Below are 13,394 nucleotides of genomic sequence, written 5' to 3'. Positions count from 1 at the left end.
TGTATAGAAACGAATCCATTGAGGATGGCAAGAATGACAGGCAGGTGATAAGTCAGGATAATTTACTGAATAATAGAAGTACAACAAATCCGGATGTTAGGATACAGAATGTTAGGATCGGGGATGAGGATGTTCGGATACCGAATGTTAGGATAGGGGATGAGGTCTACACGAACATGTCTAAGATAGTAGGTAGCGAAGATAGTAAGAAGGATGGACAGGTAGAAAGTCAGGATAATCTGCTGATCAATAGAGGTACAATAAAATCAATAGCAGATACCAGTCTAAACATACTATATTTAAATGCACGTAGCATCAGGAATAAAGTAGATGACCTAGTGGCACAACTACAGGTTAATAAATATGACATCGTTGCAATCACTGAGTTGTGGCTTCATGATGGATGTGATTGGGAACTGAATGTCAAGGGGTATACAGTATATAGGAAGGATAGGAGGGTAGGCAGAGGGGGAGGTGTGGCCATGATGGTTAGTAGCGATATAAAATCAATAGAAAGGAAGGACATTGGGTCAGAGGAGGTGGAATCCTTATGGGTGGAGCTGAGAAATAGCAAGGGTAAAAGAACAATAATAGCAGTCATATATAGGCCCCCGAACAGCAGTCAGGAAGTGGACCATAAGTTGCAGATTGAGATAGAAAAAGCATGTCAGAGTGACAATGTGAAGATAATTATGGGGGATTTTAACATGAAGGTGGACTGGGAAATGCAGCAAGGAGGTAGTACTCAGGAGAGTGAGTTTGTGGAATGTCTAAGGGATGTTTTTCTGGAGCAACTTATTGAGGAGCCCACCAGGGGATCGGCTGTTTTGGATTGGGTGCTGTGTAGTGAACCCGAGGTGATTAGGGAACTAAAGGTAAAGGAACCACTGGGAACAAGTGATCACAATATGATTGAGTTTAGTTTCAAGTTTGAGAAGGAGAAGCTGATAACTGGTGTATCGATATTTCAGTGGAATAAGGGAAATTACAAAGGTATGAGAGATGAGTTGGCCCAAATTGATTGGAGGAGTAAGTTAGCTGGAGGGACGGCAGAGGAAAAATGGAAGAAATTTCTACAGGAAATAAGGACAATGCAGGACAGATACATTCCAAGAAAAAAGAAGGTTTTGAATGGAAAAAAGGCACAGATGTGGATAACGAGGGAGGTGAAGGATAAAATAAAAGCAAAAGGGGCGGCGTACAAAGTAGCAAAAATTAGTGGGAAAACAGAAGATTGGAACGATTTTAAAAATCTGCAGAGAGAAACTAAGAAGGTCATTAGGAAAGCAAAGATGAGTTACGAAAGGAAGCTGGCGGACAACATTCGGAAGGATTCTAAGAGTTTTTTTAAATACATAAGGAATAAAAGAGAGACACGGGTTGACATAGGACCAATTGATAATGGTGCAGGAGGTATTATAATGGATGATAGTGAGATGGCAAGGGAATTGAATGAATATTTTGCATCGGTCTTCACCGTGGAGGACATAAGCAATGTGCCCATTAGTCAGGAGTCTCACGAATTGGAGCTGAGTTCAATTGAGATTAATAGGGAGAAGGTGCTTGGAAAACTAAAGGGGCTTAAGGCTGATAAGTCTCCCGGACCGGATGAGGTGCATCCCCGGGTTCTGAAGGAGGTGGCTGTGGAGATAGCGGAGGCGTTGGCGATTATTTTTCAGGAATCGATAGATTCTGGCATGGTTCCGGAGGACTGGAGGGTAGCGAATGTAGTTCTGTTGTATAAGAAAGGTGGGAGGCAGCACAAAGGCAATTACAGACCTATTAGTCTGACGTCAGTGGTGGGAAAATTATTGGAGTCTATCCTCAAGGAGGAGGTTACCGAATACCTAGAGGCGCAAGGCAAGATAGGACCTAGTCAACATGGTTTTGTGAAGGGGAGGTCCTGTCTGACCAACCTATTGGAGTTTTTTGAAGAAATCACAGGTAGGGTGGATAAGGGAGAGGCGGTAGATGTTGTGTATTTAGACTTTCAAAAGGCCTTCGATAAGGTGCCTCACAAGAGACTGATTAATAAGATGAGAGGTCATGGAATTATGGACAGGGTAGCAAAATGGGTGGAGAATTGGCTGGTTGGCAGGAAGCAAAGGGTGGAAATAAAAGGATCTCGTTCTGGTTGGTTACCGGTTACTAGTGGTGTGCCGCAAGGGTCGGTGTTGGGGCCTCTCCTTTTTACCTTGTACATCAATGATTTGGATGATGGAATAAATGGTTGTGTGGCTAAGTTTGCGGATGACACCAAGATAAGTGGAGGAGTAGGGAGCATAGAGGAAATAGAAAGAATGCAGAGGGACCTAGACAGTTTAGGAGAATGGGCAAGGAAATGGCAGATGAGATTCAATGTTGAGAAATGTGCAGTTGTACACTTTGGAAGTAGAAATAAGCGGGTAGATTATTATCTAGAAGGAGAGAAGATTGATAGTGCGGTAGTACAAAGGGACTTGGGGGTACTCATACAAGATACCTTAAAAGTTAACCACCAGGTTGGATCGGTGGTTAAGAAAGCGAATGCTATGTTGGCATTCATCTCGAGAGGTATAGTGTATAAAAGTAAGGAAGTGTTGATGAGGCTCTACGGGGCGCTAGTGAGGCCTCATTTGGAATACTGTGCGCAGTTTTGGGCCCCGCATCTTAGGAAGGATGTGCTGACGTTGGAGAGGGTTCAGAGGAGATTTACGAGAATGATTCCAGGAATGAAAGGGCTTAAGTATGATGAGCGTTTGTCGGCTCTTGGACTGTACTCGCTGGAGTACAGAAGGATGAGAGGGGACCTCGTAGCGACATTTAAAATGTTGACAGGTAAGGATAGAGTAGATGTGGCTAGGCTGTTTCCCTTGGTGGGCGTGTCCAGGACCAGAGGGCACAATCTTAGAATTAGAGGGTACAGTTTCAAGACAGAGATGAGGAGAAGTTTCTTTACCCAGAGGGTGGTGAAATTGTGGAACTCCTTGCCACGCACAGCAGTGGAGGCCAGATCAGTGGGGGTATTCAAGGAGGAGATAGACAGATATCTAAATAGTCAGGGTATCAAGGGATATGGGGATAAGGCTGGCAAATGGGATTAGAATAGTTTTTTTTTCTCTCTCTTTTTTTCCCACCCCATTTCTTTTTCCCTTTTCCTTGGAGCAGACTCGATGGGCCGAATGGCCTGCTTCTGCTCCCTTATCTTGTGATCTTGTGATCTTGTGATACCATTGGGCTGTAAGCTACCCAAGGGAAATATGAGATATTGTTCTTCTCGTTTGCATTGGGCCTCACCCTAGCAGTGGGGAAGGTCGAAGGCAGACAGGTCGGCGTGGGAATGGGAAGATGGGATGAAATGACATGAGACTGGAAGCTCATGATGGCTGTTGCACTGAGAGCACAGATGGTCCACAAAACGTTACCTCGTCTATACTCGCTCTCACCAAAGTAGAGGCCACACTGGGAGCACCTAATGCAATAGACTGGGTTGGGGGAGGTACATGTGAAACTCTGCCTCTCCTGGAAGGGCTGTTTAGGTCCCTGGATGATGGTGAGAGAGGCAGTGTAGGAACAGGTGTTGCATCTCCTACGGTTGCAAGGGAAAAGTGCCTGGGGAGGGGCAGGGAGGAGCAGACCAGGGTGTCACAGTGGTCCCTGCAGAAAGGGGTGGGGAGGGGAAGATGGGGCTGGTGCTGGGATCCTGTTGGAGATGGCGGAAGTGGCGAAGTATGATGTGTTGGATACAGAGGCTGGTGAGGTGAAAGGTGAGGAACAGGGGAGCTCGATCTCTCTCTTTGGGGAGAGGGAGGGTGAGAACAGACATGTGTGAGGGCTCCACCAACTATGTCAGGGGGGAAGCCACATTTCCTGAAGGAGGAGGACATGTCAGAAGTCTTGGAGCAGAAAACCTCATCTTGAGAACAGATGTGGTGGAGGCAGTGTAACTGAGAGAAGGGAAAGGCATCCTTACAGGAGACCGGTTGGGAGGAGGTGTATTCGAGGTAGCTGTGGAAGTCAGTGGGTTTAAAGTAGATATTGGTAGAGAGTTTGTCTCGTGATTTGGAGGCAGAAAAGGAAGAGAATTAGTCCAGGCGAATTTGAGGACATAACAACACAAGAAATAGGAGCAGGAGTCGGCCATTTGGCCCGTTGAGCCTGCTCCACCATTCAATAAGGTTGTGGCTGATCTGGCTGTGGACTCAGATCCACCTACCTGCCTTTTTCCCATAACCCTTAATTCCCCTCCTGTGCAAAAATCTATCTAACTGTGTCTTAAATATATTTAATGAGGTAGTCTCTACTGCTGAACAGGGTTAAAGTTGGTGGCAAAGGTGATAAAATTGACAAGTTCCACACAACAACTCTCCTGCAGTTTAAATATCTGTCCGTCTCCACCTTCAGGGTATTCAGTGACTCCACCTCCACACCTTTCTGGGGAAAGAATTCCAGAGACTCACCGGCCTTTGAGAGGGCAAATTCCTCCTCCTCTGTCTGCAGTGGGCCACCGACGTTCTGAAACTGCCCCTGGTTCTAGAAACCCCCACTAGGGGAAACATCTCTCAGCACCCGCCCCCTCTGTCCCCTCAAACCGTGTCTCAATCAGATCACCTCTCGTCCTTCTGAGTATCGGCCTGACCTGCTGAATCGTTCTTCATACGTCAACCCTTCACCCCAGGAACCCCCGGTGAACCTTCTCTGTACCTCCCCCAGTGCAGCTCCATCCTTCCTCACACACGGAAACCAAACTGTCCACAGTGCTGCTGGTGCGGTCCTGGTGCTCCCAGTGAGGTCCTGGTGCTTCCAGTGTGCTCTCGGTGCGGTCCTGGTGCTGTCCCAGTGCAGTCCCAGTGCTCCTGGTGTGGTCCCGGTGCTCTTGGTACAGTCCTGGTGCTCCTGGTGCAGTCCTAGTGCTCCCGGTGTGGTCCAGGTGCTCTCGGTGCGGTCCCGGTGCTCTCGGTACAGTCCTGGTGCTCCTGGTGTGCTCCTGGTGTGGTCCCGGTGCTCTCAGTGCAGTCCTGGTGCTCTCAGTGCGGTCCCACAGTGCTCTGTCTACTTTTATATCCCATACCCCTTAAAATAAAGGCAACGATTCCATCAGTCTTCCTAATTATTTGCAGTACTTAACTTCTGTGTTTCAAGTACAGTATAGGCAGCTGGGATCAAGTGAATTCCTTGAGGAGTATAAGGGATGTTGGAGTAAACTCAAGAAGGAAATCAGGAGAGATAAAAGGGAACATGAGATGTTCTTAAGAGAAAAGTTTCGGGAGAATCCAAAAGATTCTATAAGTTTGCTAAGAGCAAAAGGGTAACTAGGGAGAAAATAGATCCCTTAAGGATGTGTAGAGCCATGGAAGGAGGGTGAGGTCTTGAATGAATACTTCTCACCTGTAGTTATCGTGGAGACGGTGATGAAATCTGAGGAATTCAGGGAAGAGGACAGTGATGTCCTGACACATATCAACATTATGAAAGAGGTGTTAGCTGTCCTGAGATGCATAAAGGTGGATAAATCCTGGGGTCTGACCAAGTGTATCCTAGTGACCAAATGGGAAACCAGGGAAGAAATTGCATTTGGTAAGGCGGGGACTGATTAGGAATAATCAGCATGGCTTTGTGTGTGGGAAATCGTGTCTCATGAATTTGATTGTGATTTTTGAAGAGGTAGCAAAGAGGATTGACAAGGCTTTAGCGAGGCCTGTGACAAGGTCCTGCACGGTAGGCTGGTCTGGAAGGTTAAACTACATCAGATCCAGGGTGAGTTAGCGAATGTCTTTGTGCACCATTCACTGAAAGCCAACAAGTTCAGTAGGCAGTTAAGAAGATTAATGATATGTTGGCCTTCACTGCAAGAGGTTCTGAGCACAGGAGCAAGGATGTCTTACTCGAATTATATTGGCCTTGGTGAGACCCCATCTAACGTATCATGTGCTGTCTTGATCTCCTTACTTAAGAAAGGGTAGAAGGAATAGCTAGAAGGAATGCAGTGAAGATTCACTCAGCTGGTTCCAGGGATGATGGGTTTGCTGCATTAGGAGAGACAAGGTAAAGAAGGCCCTTAATCACTGGAAAAATGAGGAGATTTCATTGAAATGACAGGGCTTGGGAAGCTGGGAGGATGTTTCGCCTGGCTGAGCGGGGAGTGTAAACAAGGGGGCAATGTCAGGATACAGGGTAAGACATCAGAGGAGGATAAATTTCTTCACTGAGAGGGTGGTCACATGAACCACTTTCAGAGAACTTGTACCTGCACTCGTAGGTCTCTGTTCGACAACACTGCGCAGAGCACTACCATTTACTGTGTAAGTCCTGCCCTGGTTTGTCTTACCAAAATGCAACACCTCACATTTATCTGAAACCAGGTGGGGGGGGGGGGGGGGGTAACAGGTGAGTGTGTGGGAGGAGAACATGGGGGATGGGTTACCTGAAGTTGGAGAATCCAGTGTTCAGTGCATGGGGACAACACCAGTTTTTCTCTTCCAGCTCACTGTCCAGGGATCACCTCTTGGGATCTCGCCATCACTGACGAGGCCACAGTTATTGCCCATTGTACTTATCCTTGAGAAGGGCGGGCGTTGTGGTCAGGGTGTGTGGGTTTTGTGGTCAGTGTGTGTGGGTGTTGTGGTTGGGGTGTGCGTGTGTTGTGGTCGGGGTGTGTGGCCGTTGTGGTCGAGGTGTGCGGGTGTTGTGGTCGAGGTATGCGGGCGTTGTGGTCAGGGTGTGAGGGTCTTGTGGTCAGGGTGTGTGGGTGTTGTGGTCGGGCTGTGCGGGCGTTGTGGTCGGGGTGTGTGGGCGTTGTGTTTGGGCTGTGCGGGCGTTGTGGTCGGGGTGTGTGGGTGTTGTGGTCAGGGTGTGCGGCCATTGTGGTCGGGGTGTGTGGGTGTTGTGGTCGGGGTGTGCGGCCATTGTGGTTGGGGTGTGTGGGTGTTGTGGTCGGGGTGTGCGGGCGTTGTGGTAGGGGTGTGTGGGTGTTGTGGTCGGGGCGTGTGGGTGTTGTGGCCAGGGTGTGAGGGTGTTGTGAGACTCTATTCGCCTGTCTGTGAGTCTCCATACTAAGTTCTATTGTTGATTTGTTTGCAGACATGGGGAGCGGCCACAGGGCTGGAGCAATCCAGAGACTCACCGGAGGGGGACACGCATCCTGTCGCGGGTTGAACACTTTGCATTCGACAGGAGGAGGCGTCAGTATGGGTTGGGGATTGTGGGCAGGTGGCTGAACCGGAGGTACCGCCGGTCACTGAGTGTCAGTACCCGAGACAAGCTGCAGCACCTCAGCAACCACAGGTGTACACTCACCCCATCCCTGCTCTCCCTGTCTCCCTCACCCCCACCCCTCCCCGTCCCCCTTCCCCACACCCTCTCCTCACCACCCTTGTTGAGCCACACTAGTCACCACCTGCAACCTGACCCATCTCCCCCATTCTCTGCTTTCACTAACCAAGTTTTCATCCACGTATGTTACCACAATGTGCACTACTGTTGTTGACCAACCTCTTGTGACACCTTCTCAGAAACCTTCTAAAGATTTAAAGTCAGTCAAGTTGAGTTTATTGTCATCTGCACAAGTGGGCACAGGTGTAACGAAGAACCTACTTGCAGCAGCATCACAGGCACAGAGCATCAGATAAGCAGCATTCACAAGAAAAACATAAATTAAACACAATGTTTCCAAGAAAAAAACACAATTAGAACAAAACAAAAACAAAGTCCATTGTAGTTCAAAGTGATCAGAGTGGTCATAGTGTTGTTAAACAGTAGTGATACAAGGTTAATGGCAAGATTCAGCAGTGTGGAGGAACAGAGGGATCTTGGGGTCCATGTCCATAGATCCCTCAAGGTTGCCGCGCAGGTCGATAGTTTTGTTAAAAAGGTGTATGGAGTGTTGGCCTTCATTAGTCAGGGCATTGAGTTCAAAGGCCACGAGGTAATGTTGCAGCTCTTTTGAACTCTGGTTAGACCACACTTGGTGTTCAGTTCTGGTCACCTCATTATAGGAAGGATGTGGAAGCTTAAGAGAGGGTGCAGAGAAGATTTACCAAGATGTTGCCTGGATTGGAGAGCATGTCTTATGAGGATAGGTTGAGTGAGCTAGGGCTTTTCTCTTTGGAGAGAAGGAGGATGAGAGGTGACTTGATAGAGGTGTACAAGATGATAAGAGGCATGGATCGAGTGGACAATCAGAGACTTTTTCCCAGGGCGACAATGGCTAACACAAGGGGGCGTAATTTTAAGGTGATTGGAGGAAGGTATAAGGGGGATGTCAGGGGTAAGTTTTTTACACAGAGGGTGGTGGGTGCATGGAACACACTGCCGGCAGAGGTGGTGGAGGCAGATACATTAAGGATGTTTAAGATACTCTTAGACTCATGAATGATTGAGAAATGGAAGGCAATGTGGGAGGGAAGGGTTAGATAGATCTTAGAGCAGGATAAAATGTTGGCACAACATTGTGGGCCGAAGGGCCAGCACTGCACTGTAATATTCTGTGTTCTATAACTGGGGTTGTGCCGGTTGGTTCAAGAACCGAATGGTTGAAGTAGCTGTTCCTGAACCTGGTGGTGTGTGACTTCAGACTTCTGTACCTCCTGCCCGATGGTAGCTGCAAAAAGATGGCATAGCCTGGATGGTGGGGATCTTTGATGACCTCCCTGTCCCCCCCCTCTCTCTCCCTGCCTCTCTCTCACCTGTCTCCCCAGTCCCTTCTCTCTCAGCCTTGGTCTCGTTTCTTTCGTCTCTCTCTGTTTCTATTTGACTCCCCCACCTCCCAACCTTCCCTCCTCTGTGCCTCTATCCATATAACGATTGTTTATTTTCCAGGCCATACTTCACATATTGGATCACGTTTGTTCACATTGTGGTCACTTTGCTGGCAATCGGTATTTATGGGGTCGCACCAGTGGGATTTGCCCAGCGTGTGAAAACACAGCTGGTACGTTCAGCACTTCTGGCATTAACCAGCTGCTCCTGCTGGTGTTTCACGTTCTCCAGCTGCTCCTGCTGGAGTTTCACGTTCCCCTCCAGCTTGCCTGCTTTCTATTTCCTGTTTGCTAGCCACTATTCTGAACATTCCAATACGTTACCTCCCACACTGTAAACTTTTATTTTCTGCAATAACCTTTGGTACCTCATCAAATGCCCTCTTGAAATCTAATGACAATATATCCACCAGATCCCCTTTATCCATGATACATGTTATTTCTTCAAAGAGCTCCAATAAATTGATTAACCATGGTTTCCCTTTCAAAAAACTGCACTGACTTTGTCTAATTAGCCTGAAATTTTCTAAGTGTCCTACTATAATGCCTTTAATAGATCCTAACATTTTCCTCTGTTGGATGTTAAACTGACTGGCCCATAGTTTCCTTCTTTCTGTTGACCCCCTTTACAAGATTGCTCGAAGATAACTCTTCCCCTGTAAAATGGACATTAGCAAACTTAAAATCAAATGTTGACGGGTGAAAAAGAGGAGAAAGAATGGTGGCAAAAGTTTTGAACTAATCATGTTTCTCAGGTGCTGAGGAATAAAGGGACCCATGAAAGTGTGGAAGATGTCCAGCAAGAGAACTTCTGGATTGGGCCTCGCTCGGTGAGTCCTTGCTCAGGGATAAGGAAGTGCTGATCTGACATCATGCATGGACAAGCAGATGCTCAATGCTCTCACTACTTGCAGGACGCTCTCATTCACCTAGGAGCAAAGTTTTCTCCTTGCTTACGGAAGGACCAATCAATCTCAAAGCTCACCGAGGAGGCGAGAGATCAGGAGAGGAAGTCGGGTTGTTGTGTTCAGAATGATAATTCTGGATGCGTACAGACATTGAAGGAGGATTGTTCGGTATGTGTGAACACCCAAGCTCATACCATTCATGTGTCCCACTGTTTATTTCCAAACCTCTGGGGTTTGACCAACTTCCTGCAAGCAGATTTATCTCACTTTCCCACTTTCTAGACAAGTGGCTTTCCTCTCCATTGGACTCAAATCAAAACAACATTTCTAAGTTGACAGATTGAGGGGAGTAGTTATTGCAGAGGAGGAAATGGCAACAAATTTCTGGCGGATATAAATAAACATGCTGAATTGGCAAATACATGGCAAATTAATTTCAACATGGATAAATGTGAGATGTGCCTTTTGTTAGGAAGAATAGGGAGGTCACATTACTTGTTCAGCATAAATCTCAGTGGGACACAGGAACAAAGGGATCTTGGAGAACAACACACCAATCACCAAGGGTGGCACCACAGGTTAGCAAGGCTAGAACATGCAAACCAGGAATTCGGTATTATTTGGAGAGGGACAGAACTGAAAAGTAGGAACTTTCTGTTGAACTTGAATGGATTATTGGTGAGATTATACTTTGAGTATTGCATTTGATTTCAGTTTTCATGTCATTAAAGAGATAAAAAAGCCCTTTTATAATATGAAAACTACAGGCCAGTGAGCCTAATATCGGTGGTGGAAAAGTTACTGCAGGGGATTCTGAGAGACAGGACCTCCCCACTTTTCGAAAGGCAAGGACCGATTAAGGATAGTCAGCATGGCTTTGTGCGTGGGAAATTGGAATCAAACCATATTTACATCTCATGAATTTGATTGAGTTTTTTGAAGAGGTGACCAACTTGGATGAGGATGTGGAAGGGTAGGTTTGTAAGTTTGCAGATGACACGAAAGTTGGTGGTGTTGTGGATAGTGTGGAAGGTTGCTGTAGGTTACAACAGGACATTGATAGAATGCAGAGCTGTGCTGAGAAGTGGCAGATGGAGTTCCACTCAGATAAGTGTGAAGTGATACACATTGGAAGATCGAATTTGAACGCAGAATACAAGGTTAATGGCAGGACTCTTAGCAGTGTGGAGGAACAGAGGGATCTTGGGTTCCATGTTCATAGATCCCTCAAGGTTGCCCCTCTGGTCGATAGGGTTGTTCGGAAGGTGTATGGCATGTTGGCCTTCATTAGTTGGGATATTGAGTTCAAGAGCCGTAAGGTAATGTTGCAGCTCTATAAAACTCTGGTTAGACTACACTTGGAGTATTGTGTTCAGTTTTGGTCACCTCATTATAGGAAGGATATGGAAGCTTTAAAGAGGGTGCAGAGGAGATTTACCAGGATGCTGCCTGGACTGGAGAGCATGTCTTATGAGGATAGGTTGAGTGAACTGGGGCTTTATTCTTTGGAGTGAGGGAGGATGAGAGGTGACTTGATAGAGGTGTGCAAGATGATAAAAGGCCTGGACAGTCAGAGAATTTAATGCAGACAAGTGTGAGGTGATGCACTTTGGAAGGACAAACCAGGGTAAGACTTACACAGTGAATGGTAGGGCTCTGAGGTGTGCCGTAGAACAAAGGGACCTGGGAATACAGATCCGTAGTTCCTGGAAAGTGGCATCACAGGTAGATAGGGTCGTAGAGAGAGCTTTTGGCACTTTGGCCTTCGTAAATCAGGGCACTGAGTACAGGAGTTGGAATGTTATGTTGAAGTTGTACAAGACGTTGGTGAGACTGAATTTGGAGTATTGTGTGCAATTCTGGTCACCTACCTACAGGAAAGATATCAATAAGCTTGAAAGAGCGCAGAGAAAATTTACACGGATGTTGCCGGGACTTGAGGACTGGGTTATAGGGAAAGGTTGAATAGGTTAAGACTTTATTCCCTGGCATGCAGGAGAATGAGGGGAGATGTTATAGAAGTATACAAAATTATGAGGGGTATAGATAGGGTGAATGCATGCAGGCTTTTTCCCCTCAGGTTGGGTGAGACTAGAACTAGAGGTCATAGGTTTAGGGTGAAAGGTGAAATATTTAAGGGGAATCTGAGGGGGAACTACTTCACTCAGAGGGTGGTGTGAGTGTGGAACGAGCTGCCCGCGGAAGTGGTGGATGCGGGTTCAATTGTAACACTCGAAGTTTGGATAGGTACATGGATGGGGGTGGGTGGGTTTGGAGGGATATAGTCCGGGTGCAGGTAGATGGGACTAGGCAGAAGATCAGGTCAGCATGGACTAGATGGGCTGAAGGGCCTGTTTCTGTGCTGAAGTGCTCTATGACTCTATGTTGGTGAGACCACGCTTGGAGTATTGTGTGCTGTTCTGGTTGCCCATCTTTTGAAAGGATGTCATTAAGCCAGAAAGGATACAGAAAAGATTCACGAGGATGTTGCTGGAACTGGAGGGCTTGAGCTATAAGAAGAGGCTGGACAGGCTGAGACTGTTTTCCCTGGAGCGAAGGAGGCTGAGGGATGATCTTGTGGAGGTTTATAAAATTATGAAAGGCATAGATAACCTGGATGGTCACAGCCTTTGTCCCAGGGTAGGGGATTCTAAAACTAGAGGGTATAGGTTTAAGATGAGAGGGGAAAGATTTAAAGGGAATGTGAGGGGCAACATTTTCACACAGAGAGTGGTGAGTATTTGGAATGAGCTGCCAGAGGAAGTGGTAGAGGCAGGTACAATTACAGCATTTAAAAGACATTTGGGCAGGTACTTGGATAGGAAAGGTTTAGAGGGATATGGGCCTAGCACAGGCAAATGGATTGGCTCAGGTAGGGAACTGGTGGCCTGTTTTTGTGCTATGCAGGTCCATGGCTCTAAGCCTGGAGAGTGGATGATTCCAGAAATATGATGGAACAAAACTGGTCCAGGTGTCAGTTCTCGGGTAAAATGGTTGAGGAGTGAACTTATGTAGGTCTTTAAATTGACGAATGGTTTTGATCGTGAATACGGAGAAACTGCTTCCACTGGTGATGAACCACACACCCACAGGCCAGTAATGTAGCACGGTCACCGAGAAATCCAAAGGAAACCTTGTGCAGAGAGCAAAGAGAGTGCTCCAACAGAGAGTGCTTCAGGCAAGTAGTACAGCAGCATATCAGGGGAGAACAAAAAGCCTAAAAGGGAGAAGGAGCAGAGGAACATGATGATAGGTTTAGGTGAGGAAAGATAGGAGAAAGTTTTGGAGCATAAATCCTCACAAAAACAGATTGGACCAAATGGTGTTTGTGTGATGTATCCCCACACAAGTTGTATCATCATACATGTTGCATCCCCACCTGTGTTGTATACATCAGTAGTATGGTGTGTGTGGCCCAAATTCATTTATTTTTTTTGTCTGTTCTGACACTGCTCTGAATTCCTTTGTTGCTGATTGCTTTTGTTTTAATGATCAATATTGCCAAAATATGACGAGAAGATGCAGCCCTCACCCCTGTTGGTGGAGAGGTTATTACTCACCCCCAGTGTAGTGCTGTACAATCACCAAATAGTTCTCTTTGCTTACTAACCTTTCCTGTTTTCAAACACAGGAAACACTGGCTACATTTATTAAATGGCCAAACAGCCAAGCTCCAGACCTGGGCTCCACCTATCAGAAGCGATCATCAGGTGCAGTCTGTCATCAGGATCCAAGGCAAGTGAACCTTTGC

The 13,394-nt window shown here is 46.8% G+C and overlaps 1 protein-coding gene across 2 annotated transcripts in view; it reads left to right on the top strand.

Annotated features, from left to right (window-relative positions):
- The window catches only part of LOC127579763 (inactive rhomboid protein 2-like), a 75,586-nt gene that overhangs the window by 21,439 nt on the left and 40,753 nt on the right, over positions 1–13,394 (top strand). For both annotated transcript variants that reach the window (XM_052032665.1, XM_052032666.1), the window contains exons 7-11: positions 7,060–7,263; positions 8,797–8,908; positions 9,491–9,565; positions 9,650–9,811; positions 13,275–13,378. In XM_052032665.1, coding sequence (XP_051888625.1) covers positions 7,060–7,263; positions 8,797–8,908; positions 9,491–9,565; positions 9,650–9,811; positions 13,275–13,378 — 657 coding nt within the window. The remainder of the gene's footprint in view (positions 1–7,059; positions 7,264–8,796; positions 8,909–9,490; positions 9,566–9,649; positions 9,812–13,274; positions 13,379–13,394) is intronic.

Source organism: Pristis pectinata, chromosome 18 (genome assembly GCF_009764475.1).
Source record: "Pristis pectinata isolate sPriPec2 chromosome 18, sPriPec2.1.pri, whole genome shotgun sequence".
NCBI classification, from domain to species: Eukaryota; Metazoa; Chordata; class Chondrichthyes; order Rhinopristiformes; family Pristidae; genus Pristis; species Pristis pectinata.
The sequence above is the reverse complement of the archived record's forward strand: the minus strand, read 5'-3'. Positions and strand labels throughout refer to the sequence as shown.